Below are 18,676 nucleotides of genomic sequence, written 5' to 3' on the forward strand. Positions count from 1 at the left end.
GACATTCTCCACCAGACCAGACTGCTCAGAGCCCCATCCAACCTGGCCTTGAACACATATCCAGGGATGAGCCTTGGATCTTCCTCTCACAGAAGAACCAAAACCTCCCTCAAAACAGCATTAAAAAAAAATAATCTTATTCTCAACACACTTCAGATGCAACATACTTAGAACTTAACTTGGTTCCCCTGAACAACTAGAAATTTGATCTAGTTCTGACTTTGACAAGGCCTACAAATCCCCCAGCAGCACATACCTTTCCCATATGTAAGCAGCTATTCAGAACAGTCACCTCTCAGTATTTGCTTCATTAAGGAGCTGACATACCCAACTTAAATCACACATTAGCTTGTTTTTCCAAAACAGATAAATCTCATGGCTTGTTTTGAGCTGTCTAGTATCTCCACATGTCCTGAAACATGAACAACAGAACTGGACACAGTACTCTAACCCCATACAAAACCCAGATTGCATCTCTGCCTCTGTGCTGGTGCCACCCTTCTCCCAAAGCCAAAGACCAGCAATGGTCTTTTTTCTACAGCAACATGCCAAGAACTTACACTGATTGTGATGCATAATTTTCTTAATACATTCCAAGAGTGTTTTCTCATGACTTTTCTTTTAAAACCTCTCATTTATATGTACAATCCATACTTGCCTGGATTCAATGTAATTTGTTAGTTGGCAACCATTTAAACAGCTAATTCAGATCTTACTAACCTTTGTTCTTCATTAATCCAATGCTTTTAATGCCCTAAATTATAAATTTTGATCAACTTCCAGCCCTACAAATGACTTTATAATCAACTACACAGCTGTTAAAATTACAGCATTTGATCTCCCACAAAAAGTAAACCTTTCCTTTAAAGCAGACAGAAGTATAAATAAATGTTCATGTCAGTGAGATAACTATTATCACCTAATTTATGCTGTATCAATTCACCAAACTGCAGAGCTGTCAAAAACCTACAGTCCAAGAAAACCCACCTACTATGAAACTGTATCAACTGGCACTAAATATTTGTCTGGGTGCAAATTAGCAATTCTGTTTCACAGGCATGAAGAGTTGGAGTTTGGGAGTTGTTTGGTCGTTTTTTCAAGACTTGGAATCTCCCAATCATTTGGAACATTCTCACTTTCCAAGATTACTGAACAGTAAGTGAGAGATCAGGGTGCTTTCTTTGTGTAGCTTCTTTAAGAAGTTTTAGGTGTAAATCATCCAGGAACACATCTCAGCTGCCTCTTTTGCCACAAATGATATTTATTCCTACAGAGCACAGGACCCTTCATTTATGATCCTGTTCAGAACTGTGGTTTGTATTTTGCAGCAGGGTATTATTCTTATTCTTAGTGTAAAGAATGCTGTACTACATTTCTTTTGACCACTGGAATTCCATAATTTTCCTGGACTTGCTTATTCTTGTGACTCTTGAACCCCTCCATTCCTGTTGTTGTTAACAATATCAAATATTGGACAAAAATCTTCCAAGCACCACAGCACTTGGAAGCAGATGATGTCCTGCTGTTTTCTAAAACATTCTGGAAAAGTGCAGCATTCTTTGATACATTACTTGCTGTTCAAGCCACAAATTCAGGATAATGAAGAGAAGCCCCAAATCCTGAACACAGAAAGTGGTATTCACTGAACCAATTCATTACTTGTTTTCCTCACTCATCTGGGCCAGCACAACAAAATTCATAATAAAGTAACAGACATCTACTCAAGAAATCACAGATTATTCCTAAGAAGAACATTTGAAAGGAATGAAATTCTCACAGCATTCTTGGCAAACAAGAATCCAGTCATCCCATCTACAAAAATAAACTATTAATTCAAAATACTTGCAAAGTAACCAAGCAAACCAGTAACTAAACACATGAAGCATCATGTTGAGTCCTTTGAATACCATTCTATTGATTTTGTTTGAGGACAGAAATCATAAAATGCAACATTCAAATGGTTTTCTGCTTTAAGGATTACATGTACAGGTGTATGGAAGTATGTCAGAAAGCCAGCTCTGACCCAAATTTAATTCCCACCTTGCTCAGAGGTGTTTTCAGTGGATGCAGGAGGGCTAAGAGAGGACAGTGCTGCCACCTCGTGCCAGCCCAGCTGAACCCAACAACAACCCTGACAAACTAACCCCTGAACGTGTTCTGCCCTTAAAGTCTGATGCTCGATCTTGAATTATGAAAGAGCACAACGGTATCGGTCTTGAACAACTCCTAAACCCAACTCTTTAAATAAAAATAATCAAACTATCACTACTTAATCAGCATGTCTGGCAGCAACTGCTCGTTTTGTTTGCCATTCCAACAGTTTAGTCACTCACAACTGTGATAATTTTCAGTCACCAGGGATAAGAGCTTTGATAATGATTATTAAGCTCAGATTAAGTCTTTCTAGTTTGGTCTTCGCTTTTAGTAAAAAAAAACACAAACAACACTATGACAAACCATACACAGTTTGACAGTTCAAAAGATGCATAAAACTTGTACAACACTCTCATACACTCATGCTTTAAAAGGGTGATATGAACTTACTGGATAAATATTTAAATACAGACAAGCTACAGAGAAAAAAAACTTTCCTTTCAATCCATTGTTATCTAAAATACAAGCACTTCACCAAACACTAAAGAATAACGGAAAGAACATGATTTTTTTTTTCTGTTGACTCACTGATAAATATAATTCTGCTCAGTGGATATTTCAGTCCCACCTCCCCACCAAGAGCCATCATTAGAAGCAAAAAAAGATGTAAAATAGCAGAACTCACCAACATCATTAGCTAGAGCAGCAGGATCAGAGACCCCGAGGGTGGCCTCAAACTCCTCCTGAAGACGATAAGCTCTTTGAAGAAGAGATTCAAGCTTATGAATGAATTCAGCACTGATGATATCCTGCAAGAAGACAGACATTAGAAGGTTTTCTACTTGTTTACAGTCTGTAAGATTCCTTTGTAAAGTCTAAGGATATTAAGCCTTCAAAGAGCAAAGTGTGCCACGTTAATTCCCTGCAAACAGCACAGGAACAGTCAGATGAACACTTCAGCTTCCAAAATATACACACTTTACTGAACACACATGTATTTTATTTAGAGTAATAAAAATCAAATCCGAATTTTAAAATACTTTTAAATTACCTGTGATGTTTACTGCACTAGAAATGAAAGCCACACATGGTGTCTGTTTATTTCAGAATATTTTTAGCATTTAGTTGATAGGAATGGAGGAAAACAAAGTTGTGAATATTCACAAATTGATCATCTTTCCTGAGACCTGTCTTTGCTAAGCAGACGCCCTCTCACATGATCATAAAAGAAAGAGATGACCCAAGGATTATGTGCAGAGAAGAAGCTGCTTGATAAGTCCATAATACCACAAGCAAACACTGATGTATCAGTAGCAATTGCCAAAAAATAAATAATGCTGATTCCCTTCCCGTGCCCTCCTCTTAATAACCAACCAAAAAAATCAAAAGGAATGAAGTCAGATGTCCTTTAAGGGCAATACCAATAAACTGGAAATGGAATTAATTCTCAAGTTTGGTAATGGAATTCCCATTTGAAAAGATTCAGGTAATAAAACACAACGAATTGTAAGGGCAGCACCAGATTACAGATTGAATATACTCACTTCTACACTTTCTTCTGCAATGGCATCTCCTGCTCCCAGTTTAATGGAACCACAGATGGCTTCGTCTTCAGCTTGCCTGTTCCGAAAAGTCAGTGCCTGCTCCCAGCGCCGCAGGGCCTCCTCAAACAGCTCCATCCCTAGGGCACAGCAGGAACCCCCCCAGGCCATCAAACACAGCTCAGGGGCACTCACATTCCACAGACACAAGAAAATATACAGCAAAAATAAGGATGATTATCACAGAGATGTTAAGATTTTAAAACAACAGCAATCCCCTGCCTTTTTACTGAGATCAGTAAAAGATTTTACTAAGAAGTTCACAGTATGATTAAAAGCAACAATGGTCAATGCATTTTTTTCTGATTTACTTTAAAAAAATAATTTTAAGGATTACTAATACAAATATTGAAATGAAAAATATTTTAAAAACTAACTTTAGATCAAGTGTGACATTATTTTATGGAAATGTTCTCAGACACATGCCAACAGGACAACTAGAAAGAGCACCACAATAATACTGCCTGTCACTTTATCACAAACCCAAGAAATTATTTACCCCCACTGTAGGCAGATGCTGAATATTCTTATTGTGACTTACCCATCAAATATAAATTTTCAGGTGTAGTCACTGGAATATTGACAAGCTTAATGTCATCCTCATCTGCTTTATCCCAGGAATTAGAATTGGCACAAGCACAGCTGTGACAAGAGGTGGCACTCTGAACCTTAAAAAAAAAAAAAAAAACCCACACAGATTTTGAAGTGTTGTTATAGAGAGGATCCTTAAAACCACATTCCTGTCAGAGTACATTACACCCAAGCCATGTGCCCAGAAGAAGGACAACTGGCTTCTCAGCATCTCCAGCCACCTTGCAGCTTGCTCAGGGAAGTTCCTTCAGCTCAGGGAAACCTTTAGATGCAGATTCACTGCAAGATGACAGTCAAGAGCCTTAAAACACTTCTACTTACCGAGGTCAGGCTTTGGACTGAACCAGAGTATTTACTGAAAAGTCCTCCATTTGCATAGATACAAGACTGAGATCCTTTTTCCTTGGCAGAGCTCAGAGAAAGGGTCAAGTTTTGTCGACTGCTGGAACAACTAGAACCTAAGAGATATACTTATTTTACTTAAAGCTCCCACAAACTCAAAACATCACATCTTTTGCAATTTTAACAAGAACTGAATTGCATTTACTCTTCTCAATAAAGTCCAGTTTAGAAGCAAACAACAATTATTCCTTTATTTACAGTTCTATGTGAGAAATTACACGTTAGAACAGTCACTATCCGTAACAACAACTATGCATTGGAGCATAATTATTTTCCTATTCTGTAAAAGATTAGATCTGCATTTCTCAGTATTAAGAATGGCAAAACCCATTGTTAACATACTATTCATAAGGGGAGTTTTAATCCAAATTCATGATTGAAACTTCACCTTTGGGAACAACACCACCTTCTTTGTAAGACACTGTAATTTTGCTCCTAATTTGGCAAATGTAAAAATTTAACAATTCAAATGTGCTCAGGTGTTCTATCCCGTGGAGATCATCAGAGGGATGGAGCACCTGTCCTGTGAGGAAAAGCTCACAGCCCTTTTCTTCTTCTCCAAGAAAGCAACAAAAAAAATCCAACTTGGGAGTTCCAAGCTGTACCTTTTTCTGAATCAGCTGCTTTGGTACACTCCAATACCAGATGACTTGGTTCCCATGGGGGCACTTTCTTGTTTTTCTTTCCACGTCTTCTTTTGAAGTGATGGGCCAGAAAAATCACAGATATTGCACTCACTGCTGTTACTGTGAAAAGCTTCTTCAGCCCAGGGGAAAGCTTTACCTGAAAATAAAATGTGACTTTGTTGAGAATATACACACAGAGAGACAGCTGGCAGCACCAAGAGCTATAAGGTATATTGCAAATCCACAAACTATGGGGTTCCAAGCAAATAACTTTCTAAAACCCTTTTTTTTTAAATTTCTTCTTAATGACAGGGCAATGCCAGGCTTCAATTAATTCTCTAACAGCAAAAGAAAACTGAGAAGGAACTCACCCCTCATAACTACACAATTTCCTGCACTGTGAAAGATCCCAAGGCCAACATTTGTGTGGGGTTTCAACTTGGGAAGAAGATGTATTTAAACCTACTTCTCTAAATAAACAGTTTAAAAAAAAAAATTACACTTTATTTTGGATATAGATCAAGCATAGGTTTAGAGATGTTTAAATTAGCAAATAAGAACCACGTATACAAGCAACTTCAACCAGAAGCCACTAGCAAAGTTTATAACATAGAAAGTGCCATTTAACTGGAAACTACAGTCCACATTCACAAAATCTTTTGGAAACTCTTGCTGCTTGAGCAACAGACTGCTGGCAGAAAGCCAGATCCACAGTCCTTGGGCCTAATATGGTGCTTCTGTAACGTGATTCCTCGTCCCAGAGAGAGAGCTGGGCACACAGAGGTTCAAAGACCCACAAGTGGATTCTTTTTAAACTTCTGTGTGCCTACAACAGGCATGATCATAAATAAAGAGTGAAATGAAAGCTCTAAGGAGAGGAGAGTCAATAGTTGCACATAATGGAGTTGCACGTGGTATTTTAAAAGGATATGAATATGCTGAAACATAAAAGAGAAATCAGTCGTCTTGCAACGAGAATTTTAAAATATTCCAAATACAGAAAAAATATAAGCAGATACAGGTAAGACTGAGAATATCTCCTTCTGGTTTTATATGCAGCAAACTAGAAGTATTTACAAGGAAATATGAAATATTACATAGCTTTTGCTGACGAGTGTCTGATTGGATAAAAATAAAATACAGTCATATTAACGACATGGGTTTCAAAAGCAGAACATTTTTAGGACCTACTAATATCTATGAAAAAATATTATTGGCATTTCTAATTATAAACTTTTGTTTAGTTATCCTGTCAATAATTCAGCATACACAGAATGGAAAAAAAAAAATCTACTGGACCATATTTTGCACAGCCAACTAGAAACTCTTTTTCTCATCCTGTGTATCATGGCACCAGAGGACTACAACTGAAATATTTTTCTCAAATAACTGTGACTTACTTCACTCTCTCTTTTATCACATATGCAGTTATAAGCAACTAATAGGTATGTTCTCTGATTCTCTACACAATTACACTCCTCCTCCCTGTCCTTGACATGCAGGTGCTCTACAGACAAATCTTGTGATTCCCTGCAGAAAAGGAATATCAGCTTCACATCACTTCCAGCTTTTGTCAACCTGGAAACTAAGATCATAATTTACTCTTCACCAAGACTCTCTGTGTTTCTAGTGAAAACTTGCCTACAATATCAATGAAAGAAAATACAACCAAATGACTCCAGGGCCACCTGTAAACAGAAATACTGTGATTAATGGAGCCTTGAGATTTTCTCTGAAGAAAATCTTTCCAGAAGTAAAATGGAACAAAGAAAACCAGCAGAAAGGACTGAAGGTGTTTAAAAATCATCCTGCTTTTAAAGAATCTTGTTTTAGTCATTGTAGCCCTTACTTAATAAAATAAAAGTGACTCAAAAACTAGAATAAAGGTTTTTGTTTTACATTAATGAATTATCATTCAGATTAATTTGGCAAGCAGTACTGGCAATCTAGAAAGTATTTCACACCACACTTGATGCTATTACTCAAAATTTAGCGACAGCCATGTTTAATTTTTGAACACCACAAAATTCTACAGGAAAAACAAAACTCGAGGATTTTGATATTTGGTGAGAGTCATTGCACTGTTACAAAATGGAGCCATACAGGCAGTGCAGGTAAAGCAGATGTGTGATGATGTACTAACCATTTATTAGCAGAAAAAGACAAAAAGCACCGCTTCTTTTCGTTCAGTATTTTGAACAAACTAAGCCCCAAGGTATTCTGTACAAATTTAATTCATGTCAAGCTCACAAGAGCACGTACAACATTGCAATAAATGCCTAAATGTATATCAAAAGCAACAGTATCTAGATAATGTGTTTATTACCTGGTTAAGAGAATAATACCAAGAAAGGGGGAGATGGAACACCCGCAGAGCTGCCGTCTTCAGAGAAAATCGTGTCTCAGTAACACCTTCTTCTGACATGGCTCCTTCTCTCCCATAACCTCATGAAGCGAAACTATCTCGAAAACAATCACAGATGGTCTCTGGAACACTCTGTCAAACGAAGGATACGTACCAAGTTATGCAATGGAAAGCCCAGGACAGTTTTTCTTCTGCAAGCTCGAATCTCTTACATAACAGGTACATGACTTGTTTGATTGATGCTTTTGAGTATGGGCAAAATTAGTAAGGAGACAGCAAATAAATCTGCTGGCTCGGCTCAGGCCCCGTTCGGTCCAGCTGCTCTGGGCGGACCTGCAGATGTGACCAGGATCCACAGAGGGCTCCCTCACTTCATCCTCCAAATCACGCACGGCAACAACCCTGCTCCTGAGATCGCTGCTGTCGGAAGACCGTATTTGCCAGCTAAAAGAGTTAAGAGATTTGAGAGCAGCCAGGAAAAGTTCATCCCGCTCAGAGCTGCAGTCCCTTGGCAGGCACACGCCGTGAGGAACAAACCCACAGCCTGACGCAATGCCCGGCCCGGCCGCCCCCCTCGCCCCCGGAGCTCGAGCACAACGCGAAGCCTCCGACCCGCGACTCCGGGGCCGCAACCGCGGCACGGCGGGAGGGAGGCGATGGAGGCAGAGCCCAGCTCCGCCCGGCCCCGCCGAGCCCTCCCCAGCGCGGGCGGGCGGCGGCCACAGCCGGGGCGCCCCCACGCCCCTCAGCCCCGGCCAAGGCGGGCGCGCCTCTCCCCGGGGCCGCGCCGCGTCCCTACAGCCGCCGCCCTGGGTTACCTGCCCAGCGCCGCTACCGCCCCGGCGCTGCCCGGGGACCGCCGGGATCCGCTTCCGGCACGGCGAGCAGCGGCCGGGCAGGAGGAGGAGCCGCCGCCGCGTGAGGACAGCCCCGCGCCGTCAGGAGCCCGCGCCCGCCATCTTTACGCCGGGCAGGTTCCCGCCGCGCTGCGGGCGGGGGGGGAAGCCTGGCGCCGCCATCTTTGTGCGGGGCAGCGCTCACGCAGGGCCGGCGGAGACGCTCGGCGGCGCCATCTTTGATCGGGGCGCGACCCCCCTGCCCGCGCCGCGGCAGCCGCGCCCACGCGCGCGCGCGTGTGTGTGAGGGGCGGCCCCGGCGGAGCCGCGGCCCGGGCGCGCCCTGCCCTGCCCTGCCCTGCCCTGCCCTGCCTTGCCCTGCCCTGCCCTGCCCTGCCCTGCCTTGCCTTGCCTTGCTCTGCTTTGCCTTGCGCTGCCTTGCCCTGCCGCACCACAGTGCTGCACCGCCCCCGCACAGCCGCGGCACCGCCGCCGGCCCCGCAGACAGGGGTGAGCCCTCGGGGCCCGGCTGCGCTCCGGGCGCGGCGCGTCCTCCCGGCTGAGCTGCGGTAAGAGGGGAAGGGCCCCGCTGGGGCGGCGGGCGGTGTGTGGGGCCGCTCTCACAGCGCGGGGCGGTGGGAGCCGGCCCGGGGGCCCCGGGCGGGGGGTGCGGGACCCGCCTCAGACCCCCGCGGGTCCCGGCGGGAGCTGCCGCGGTACCGCGGGTACCACGCGATCCCTGAAAACAGCGATTTACCCCTAAATTGCTCTGCTCTTCCCCTGGGTTATCCATGCGGAGGGATGGTCGATTACGAGGGGTAGGGGGCAAAAAGTGCGGGGTATCTGTCACCCAGTGGAAAATCACTGTAAGGCTTCGTCTGCAGAGCTTAGGCTGAGCCCGGGTCAGGAAAATCCTCTTAGAAATATAGAGGTCAGCTAATGGGTTCCATAGTTAGGGTTTGAAGCGGTGGCAGAAGGAAATGAAGGAGTGGCCGGTGCACCCCGGAAAGGCAATGTAAAATGGAAAATGTCTGGCTCCGGGAAGGGGACATACCCTCGACTCAAGCCTTTTTTTAAATGGCCTTTCTCTTTGGCGACAGTTCTTCATGGCAGGAAAAAAAAAGCTAATGGAAGTGACTTAAAGCAATTGTGCCTTGCTTGAGTGGGTACCTCTTGGTGCATGAAGAGGAGGGGCAGGTATCTCTCACCAGCTTGCTGAAGATGCTTTTGTCATTTACTGGGAAAATAGCAGGTTTTATGCTAAGCAGATAAAGTAAGTTTTTTCAACCGGAGTTGGGATTGGCGTTGTCATTTTTTTCAGAAGTGGGATGCTCTTGTTTAGGGTTGATAGATTAAAAAAAGGTAGAAATAGGGAGGGATGGGAGATGAAATTCAAACCCACCTATTGAGCAACAGAATATAAAGGAATTTAAGTCAAGAAACTGGGAAGGTTAACCTTAATTTCACACGCTAAGAAAGACCAGTTTCAAGTTTGGTAACAGTGTTATTTATGTATGTTGTTATGCTGAAGTGATTTCTCTAAAGTTTATAAAGAGCAATGCAGTTCTTTAGAAAACCACTAGAAAAACATATATCTTACCAAGATGAGTGCTACAGCTGAGGCTGTAGCTCCAATGGGCTTGAATAGTTTGGAGTGAATGCTGGTGAGTTTTTTCCTGAAGTGTGAAGAATATCAGTATGGTAAATAATTATTGAAGTTCCAGAGCTCTTTAGTGTTCTGAGTAATTAATTGTTCAGGTACAAAATTGCACCATGTGTCACTCTTGCTTTGTTGCCATTTAAAAAAAAATGTGTTAAATGAAACTGTTCCAGTTTCATCACTAGTAAAATAACTGTGAGTGCAACTAAGAAGCCTGAACTTAAAGCTAACTGGTTTGATATGCTGTTATTCAGAGCTGTGCAGATAAAATGATAAAAGCCTCTAATGAAGACACAATTGCTCATTCATGTAATTGATGTCTTCAGAATAATCCTTTTATTCTTAAAATCTTCTATCAGTATTCCCTTACTGAACTCTGTAAAATGATCTGATAAAATGGCTCCATATTTAGGACATCAGTGGAATATATCATAAATATATTTGTTTATTATGACATCTGTTGAAGCGTTAACTGCTGTAACAGACTTTTTGAAGGAATTCAAAATCTGTTTTGTTTCTTTAGGAGATAACTGGGCTCCCTGCAGGAACCTAAGATAATTTTCAAGATCAGTTGCATTCTCTTAGCGTTTGATGGGGTTTTTCTCTGTGTGTGTGATAGGCCTTCCATGGCAGGCACCACAGAAGTCTGTGTTGCTGGGGAATTCTGCTGGATGATAAATAGGTTGCTGGTCATGATGGTTCACGTTTCTCTGATGGCTCATGTGAGCAAATTTTTTTGGTTAATGAAAAGATTAAAAACATGAACATGAAAAAAACCAAGACTGGACTTCAAGATAATTTTTTTCTTTGAAGTTCTTTGACTCTATTCATGCACTAAGGAAAAATGTGTTGATAAGTCCTTCTTTGGAATGTTAAATGGTTCACTTTGTTGGATGATGGAGTATAATGTATTGAGACAGGTAGACTGAAACAAACCTTTCAGTGGAAACAGTTGAGAGAGCTGAAAATAGAGTTCTCTCCCACATCCATGGGGAGCATTTGGTGAGGGGCTTATTGCATGAATATGGTCATGAACAGTTAGAGTGGAAACAGGCTGAGAGAGTTGGGGCTGTTCCCCTGGAGAAGAGAAGGCTCCAGGGAGACCTTCCAGTGCCTAAAGGGGCTCCAAGAGCATTGGAACAGGACTTTTCACAAGGGCCTGGAATGAGAGAACGAGGGGGGGTGGCTTTAAACAGTAAGAGGGTTAGATTAGGTATTAGGAAGAAGTTGTTTGCTGTCAGAGTGGTGAGGCACTGGAACAGGGTTGCCCAGGGAAGTTGTAGATGCCCCATCCCTGGAAGTATCCAAGGCCAGGCTGGATGAGGCCCTGATCTGGTGAGTGGCATCCCTGCCTGTGGCAGAGGGGTTGGAACTGGGTGATCTTTAAGGTCCCTTCCAACCCAAACCATTGTTACTCTCTGATATCACTGGAGCCATGAAGTGGAGATAAACTCCAGCTTCGGAACAGGAGTATAAAATCCAATGTAGGAGGAACTTCAAAAGTAGGTTTTGTTTTGGTTTTTAATTACTGAAAATGCAAAGAAACGAATTTTGGGTGAGGTCAACGGGAGGCAGAAGCTGGAGAAAAAGTAGGTGTGATAATGAGCTGCAGCAGCAGAGGAAGATAAGCAATCCCTTCAGATGGAGTAGGAAGTGGTGAAATGGAGGAAGGGCAGTGAGCGAGGGAGGGGCTGCCCTGGGATTGCCAGGGCTGAGGTGAAGGATGAGTCATGGTTTTGAAATTAATTTTACAGTTTTAGACTTTCACATGAAATGATACCAAATGTGTTTCTGCAGCTGGGTATATTGAGCCACCAATGTCATGGCAGTACAGTGAGTTATCACAGTGCTGCAAGATGGAAGGAGGTGTGCAAGAATTCTGTGAGCAAAAGGTGAGAGAAAGGCCACTCAGCTTTGTTCAGAGAGTGACATGTGAAGAATCTCTAGCATTAACTGGACTTGCACAAGGGGTGTTCTCTGTATGGACAGGGATAGGGACCACATCCACAGGGACATGAGTTTGGACGTGCTTTGGCCTTTCTGATGATTATTAAAAGAGGTTCAGACAAGAAACAGAACCTGGCATGGGCAGAGCTCCTGGGTTTGGGTTTGTTCAGGGCTGCAGGTTTGGAGTTGTGCAGTTCCAGGTGTGGAAAGTTAAATACATTAAATGCAAATCCGGCAGCGGGAGGTGAAGTCTCCATTCGTTGCTTTGTATTGCTTGGAATAATGCATTCAGAAAGTTTCTTCCATTAAAAAAAAGAATTTTTGCTCTAAAGCTTTACTAATCCGTTATATCAGTCTTTCTAAAGCATTTGTATTAAATCAGCATTACTTCACACTGAATTTATTCCAGGTCCCCAGGGCTTTCTTTGGAACTCGCTTGTCCTTTTTTAACATTTTAACAGACCTTGCAAATGGGTGGGATGTAACACACATTCCTGTTTCCACTTCTGTGCTGAAAAGGAATCTAACAGTTCAAAGAGGAATTGCTAATGTGCCTGAAGTTCAGGAGGGTTGGCCTGAAAAACTTCTTTGAAGTGTCTTTGAGTGATGGTGTGTGTAGGGTACGGACACTGAACTGAGGAAGTACTTCTCCAGCTGAAGCTCATGTTTTAGAGTACTGCTTTTTAAATGTCATGCCACTGGTCCAGGAAGAGAATTTAGACCTCATCTAGAAAAAAATCCCCAATTATTAATTTACTGTAGTATCTGCAGTCTTGTGAGATAAGTTCTGAAGTGTTGTACTGAAAAGCTGTTAACATGATATTAAAAAAGACTAAGATACACACTGACACATGAGTTTATGTATACATGTTATATAATAGTAAATATATTGTATTATTTATGTACAAGTAATTGTTCATATGTAAAGAAAATATATTTAAGCGTGTATATGAAGGTATGTACCTATAATTCCTATACAAATAATGCATAATACTTTAATATTATTTGTATAGGAGTATTTATAGGACTAAAATCAACTATTTAAACACATACACAGGCACATATAGAAAAAGCCTTTGATGAGCAAAGCCAGCTGAAATGACCCTTGATGCAAAAGGATCTTTTTGCAAGGCAATGGAAGTAAAAAGCAAGTCAGAGATAATAAAGTGGAAGTTTACTGGGCCTTGTGTCTGAGATGTGCACTAGGCAAGGTTTGTTTTCCCCCCCTCTGTCAAAGCCAGAGGTTATTTAATAGTCAAAGGAGTGACTGGTTGTGCAGTGGAAGGAACAAACCTAAAGCTGCCAAAGCAGCAGGCAGGGTGGAAAAAGATGTTGATAAGAGTGCTCAAGGCTGCAAACAGATCAAGAGATGTGCATCACTGAGGTGGGGTGGAAGTTTAGCTGCAAGTCTCAATAAAGGAGTGCTAAATTGGAGAGATAATAACTGGGCAAAGAAAGTTAATGATTTCTTGGCCTTTGAAGAGATTGAGGCATCAATGATAATTGTTTAACTGGACAAAACTGGAGCAAAGTTATTGGATGGTTCCTATGTGCATGAGTCAATTGGAATATTTATATAAAAAGAATGTGACAGAGGTGGTTTTTTTTTAATTTTCCTTCTGTAAAACATCATAGCTTTCTATACCACCATCAAAGCAGTAATGACAAAGGGATTGTATTTAGCAGTCTTTATTTCTGACAAGTTTCTGTGTGTGCCTCAAAGACCTTGGTTGGGCAGAGAGAACTCCCCCAGGTAAAAGCTCACTGAGCGTTCAGTGCTACGTGAGAGTGACAAGTTTCAGTTTGCTTTTGATATATAATATGTCTGAATCTAGAATGGCTTTGTAAATAAATAAAACCAAGATAAAGTTTCCTTATCCTTTGATAAGCACGTCCTGTGCTCCTGCAGTTTAGCCTTCACAGCTTCAGCAGTGCTGCAAAGATCCCTTTCCAGGATATACAGGTTAAGCCACCATCAGTGCTAGGTTTGCTTGAAAACTGTAATTTTTATGGCATTGGGGTGCCATGGTAGAGTCCAGGAAGTTAAATAATTAATCCATATCAGCTCTGCTCCTTTCAGGATTTTGTTACTTTATGCCCTAAAAGTCTTTAGTTTGGGTTAATTAATAAAATCATTTATACTAACTTCCTCTAAAAAGGCACATTGTTTTAGAAGTTATATATGTGTTACATATTAGATATCCAATATTGCTCTGAACTGGAAGGAACTGGTTTTTACTCATTCTTGCTTCTGCTGGCAGGTGATTCCCTGGGGTTGAAGGTTCCAACTCTGGGATCTCAGGAAGCTGCTGCCATGTCGTCGCCCAGCAGCGACTGCCCACACTTGGAATCAGTTGGGGAGATAACAAAAGAGGAATTGATCCAGAAATCCCATGTGAGTTGTAGCCATGTACTCTCTTCTGTCACTATTAACTGCTCAGTTATTTAGGTACATATTTTAGTGTATTTTTATTTATAAGATGCATTTAAGTGTTAAGCGTGAGTAAAAATCTTCTCTGCTCAAACAGTAAAGTTTCAACAAAGTATGGGAAGAATTATGGACTTGAGGAAGCTGAAAAACTATTTTCCACCACTTAACACTTAAAGAGTGCCTTTGCCAGCAGTTTTCCAAAGGAAGTGATGGAACATTAGTTAAAAGAGTTAGCACAGCACCAAGCTGAACTGTATTTTCCTTGCCATTGTAGCACTGAGTTATTTGGAATGTTGTTGTGATATAGTACAACTGACTTGACTTCAAGTAGAAAATGTAACAAAGGAATTTATGCTCAAATTTACACGGATAACAGTTCTCTTTTTTGATAGAGAAGACACAGTTTGAGAAAATGCCTCTACCTGAACTCTTGGTTTCGAGTTTGGATTAATAAATGGAACCAAAAAAGATCTTGTAACCCGTTTTAGTAGCTGGGAGGTGATGAAAAGTCAAACCTTTTCTGTCCATGGTGCTAAATTTCTTTATCTGAAAAATAACAGTTAATTTGCTGCTGAGGAGCACAGCATTTTTCTAATGTTGCATCTTTTTTGTGTAAACCTTTGCAGGTAGTGTCTGCAACAAGAAATATGCAGTCATTCCCTGTTCTATCACTTCCATCTATTTTTATGTTACATTTCTAGGAAAGACAAATTTTAAAGATTATTATAATAATGCTATATAATACAGGTTTATGCCTTATTTATAAGAACAGTTTTTTGGTTTAAGATGAAAAACCAGAGAGAGATCCAAGGTTTTAGTAGAAAAATATGCTGATCTTGAGATTATTATGTGAAGCAAACCAAAAATTTAGGTTGGTTCTAACATATCCTTTTGGTTTTTTCGTCTTCAAGTTGCTCATCTGATACTAAGCTTTATAGTTTTGTCTTGAAGTTGTGGTTTAGTGGTGTAAGTAAGTGAAATAATACTTTACTTTTGTGTTTGACTTCAACAGGGCACTTGCCAGGACTGTAAAGTCAGAGGCCCCAACCTTTGGGCATGCTTAGAGGTAGGCTGGTTTTTTGTTCCATAGCAGGGTCCTTTTCTAGTAATCCATAACTAAAGTTGGTAGTGGTTTTTTTAAAGCAACATCTGTAATTAAATCATTGAAATTAGTTTATTTAAGTTATTATTTAAAAGCAACGCTTCTTCCGCAGTTCTTTATTTTTAAAATTTTTTACCCTCTATCAGGTACATGTTTCTTGTAATTTAAGAATAATGTGCTTAAAATGAGATTTTTTTTTTTTTTTAGTAAGAAGTAGCTTCTTGAGTTATGATACTTAGCTTCTAAGTTTTGGAGGTTTTTTAAATTTTTTCCCTGGGTGTGTAGATTTAAAAAATAATATTCCTGAATTAATTAAGTTACTTTTTCTAAACCTCTCTTAGCATTTGTAGTAATAACATCTAACAGTAAATGCTGACATTTAAAAGATTAATACGTACTCTGACTATTTTATTCTTAAGCAAAACAAAGACAAAAAACTTATTTTCAAACTTGTAGAAGGTTGTATAAACATTCTTCATCCTTTGTACAAATTTTGTACAGTTTTTACCCTGGATATAGTTCTGTCTTAACTCTGCTTTTGCCTTACTCTTCTTGCTGTCTACCAAAAAATGTAATTTTCACTGTATTTAAAAAAAAATCAAAACCCAAAAAACTGAAAATGTTGCTCCTTGTTGATCTGTGATACCAACAGGAAGGCATATGGCTAATTTAGATTATAAAGTGTCTTCAGTTCTTGGGACTTGCAGCTCTTTCCAGAGGTGGAAATTTTGCCCTGTAGCCTTGACTTCATTTCTTGGCAACTTTTCCTTAAGTACTGACAGTAAGAACTCCAGGCTAAGATGCCAACCTTTAGGTGTATGTATGGATATTTTTAAAAAATCCACGTCATTAGTGTCCTTTTAAGTGGATTATGGTAAAGAGATCAGATTATTTTGCTCCTTTCAATAACAGAGACAAAGGCAGAAAGAAACAGAGTTAATATCTTTTGTTAGATGGCTTGAAGTTCAATTACATATAAAAACCCTCTTGGGAGTAGGAAGAGGTGTTCAGGGATGCATCAACCTGGCAGGTGGGGAAATGCTGTCAAGCTTAAAACCTGTTTCTCATTTCTCACATAGAGCTCTTAGACTGTTATTGAAAAACCAAATTTCCTACCAACGTTTCCATAGGACAGTCTTGTAGTTGCTGTAGGACACTTAGTGTCACACTGTCCCATTGCTCCTCTTGGATGAATTGGCACCTTGTCTTCACCTTTGTCACTAGAAAACCCTGGTGAGACCCCAGCATGTAAACTGTCTGTAACTTACCAAATACCTGTGCTTATTTAATGCAGAAAACCGCCCGTGTTCAGCTGCTTCCTCACTGTGTACATTAACACGCTTGGGGAGTTGTACAGATAACCTGCTGTGCCCTCCTCTGTGGTTGTCTTGACTCGTGCACCTGGGGAATTAATGAAAACTGCTCGAAGATTGGCAGCTGCAAGATTCCACCCTCAGCTCAGCCAAATGTGTTTTGCAATGAGCATGATTAAAAGCAGCAGTTATTTTGCATGTTATAACTCGATTGTAGTTTCTTAGCTGTGTAGTGCTGGAAACTCTTATTTAATGGTGAAGAAACTAATTAGTTGTGAACTAATACTGTGATAAATAGGCACTGCAGATAGGGGCATACAGGGATTTTTGTATAAATGTGTAGTGTTCTGAGGCTGTTGCCATTCAGTATTTTAGCATTTAGACCCTGGATTAACTTTGTATTTTCTGTAACAGTCTTTACCAAATCGTGAACTGTAAAAATTACATGTTGACAGGAATATGAATAAATATATAAAAATGGCCAAAAAATATATTCCAAACACATTATACATCTAACACTGCCCATCAGTGAGAGAAGTTAAATCTTGCAGCATTCTTTTTTTGCTTTAGGTGATGCTATACTTATTTTAATGCTTACTGTGCATGTCTCTTGGTTAGTGTAGGACTGCAAGTTTGAAATTGGAGTGAGTTTTAAAGGGACTGGCAGTATGTTCCTATTCTGTAAACCTCTTTGACACCACTTTTTAATTCAGTGTACTTCTTCATGTCTTGCTCAACAGAACAGATGCACCTACGTTGGCTGTGGTGAATCCCACGTGGATCACAGTACCACCCACTCCCAGGTATGTGTAATTGCTACTAATCCAGCTCCTTGCACCAATGAAGTAGAGTTAGAGAACTTCTACTTTAGTGAAATCAATAACCTGTATTAACTAACTGCATGGAAGTTTGATCAGCTGTGTTTGATTTTCATCTGAGAGAAGCAGGTCTTGCTAATTTAGGAGTATGTGAATTTAAGAGTTGGAATTACATATGACAGTGTCTTAGATTCTGATTGTACCTTTAGTGCTTTGTACTAAAGAGTGTTGAATAGTTTGTGCTAAAATTTCAGTAATTGAATTGCTCTCTTTTACTATTCTAACATACATACCCCTCTCTTTATTGAAATACCTAACATATTAATACATCTGTTCTAGCTTGCATGTGGTGGCATTTAATTATTCCAAATTTCCGAATCACAGTTTTGGTTTTTGTTCTGTTTTAGGAGACAAAACACTGTCTAACTGTCAACCTCACTACACTCCGTGTTTGGTGTTATGCCTGTAGTAAGGAAGTGTTCCTGGACAGAAAACTGGGATCTCATTCTCCACTGCCAAGTGCAAGATCGTCTCACCAAGCACAAGAAAATAGCGTGCAGGTATTTTGTACCCCAGTGAAACAAAGGCAGCTGTAGCTTTGCAGTAAATATTGTGTTTTCTCTCAAGAGAGAAGCTGACTTTTCCTCCATTCTCGTGGCTGAACTTTTTTCTGAAAATGGGAGAGAAATTAATAGAATTTCTTTAAAGAAACGTTGCCCAGCTTCTGTGTTCTGCCTCTGTGCACTGAATGCTTTTTTCAAATTACTGTCTAATTGTTTGTAATCTACAATCAGCTGTGAGGTACAGAAAAGGCACAGGGTTGAGTTTAAGGTTACAAGATTGCAGTAGTTCACCTGTGCTTCCCTCTTCTGTCAGCTCTTGAAGATGTT

The 18,676-nt window shown here is 40.6% G+C and overlaps 2 protein-coding genes across 7 annotated transcripts in view; one reads left to right on the plus strand and one right to left on the minus strand.

The window, feature by feature from the left end:
- MIGA1 (mitoguardin 1) overlaps positions 1-8,601 on the minus strand; it is a 35,432-nt gene extending 26,831 nt beyond the window's left edge. For 2 of the 3 annotated variants that reach the window (XM_027744090.2, XM_039384688.1), the window contains exons 1-7: positions 8,498-8,601; positions 7,641-7,811; positions 5,294-5,471; positions 4,608-4,744; positions 4,237-4,363; positions 3,639-3,775; positions 2,780-2,903 (exon numbers count right to left, since the gene is read on the minus strand). In XM_027744090.2, the coding sequence (XP_027599891.1) occupies positions 2,780-2,903; positions 3,639-3,775; positions 4,237-4,363; positions 4,608-4,744; positions 5,294-5,471; positions 7,641-7,739 (802 nt within the window). In that variant the 5' untranslated portion in view covers positions 7,740-7,811; positions 8,498-8,601. Of the gene's footprint in view, positions 1-2,779; positions 2,904-3,638; positions 3,776-4,236; positions 4,364-4,607; positions 4,745-5,293; positions 5,472-7,640; positions 7,812-8,012; positions 8,268-8,497 lie in introns of those variants that run through there. The other variant, XM_027744091.2, reaches the window with a different exon arrangement.
- A 294-nt stretch (positions 8,602-8,895) lies between these two features.
- USP33 (ubiquitin specific peptidase 33) overlaps positions 8,896-18,676 on the plus strand; it is a 33,854-nt gene continuing 24,073 nt past the window's right edge. For all 4 annotated transcript variants that reach the window (XM_027744061.2, XM_027744058.2, XM_027744059.2 and 1 more), the window contains exons 1-5: positions 8,896-9,084; positions 14,384-14,517; positions 15,566-15,619; positions 17,709-17,771; positions 18,194-18,346. In XM_027744061.2, coding sequence (XP_027599862.1) covers positions 14,437-14,517; positions 15,566-15,619; positions 17,709-17,771; positions 18,194-18,346 — 351 coding nt within the window. In that variant the 5' untranslated portion in view covers positions 8,896-9,084; positions 14,384-14,436. The remainder of the gene's footprint in view (positions 9,085-14,383; positions 14,518-15,565; positions 15,620-17,708; positions 17,772-18,193; positions 18,347-18,676) is intronic.

This window comes from Pipra filicauda, unplaced genomic scaffold, assembly GCF_003945595.2.
Source record: "Pipra filicauda isolate LSUMZ 115617 unplaced genomic scaffold, ASM394559v2 scaffold36_size6622888_pilon, whole genome shotgun sequence".
Classification (NCBI taxonomy): domain Eukaryota; kingdom Metazoa; phylum Chordata; class Aves; order Passeriformes; family Pipridae; genus Pipra; species Pipra filicauda.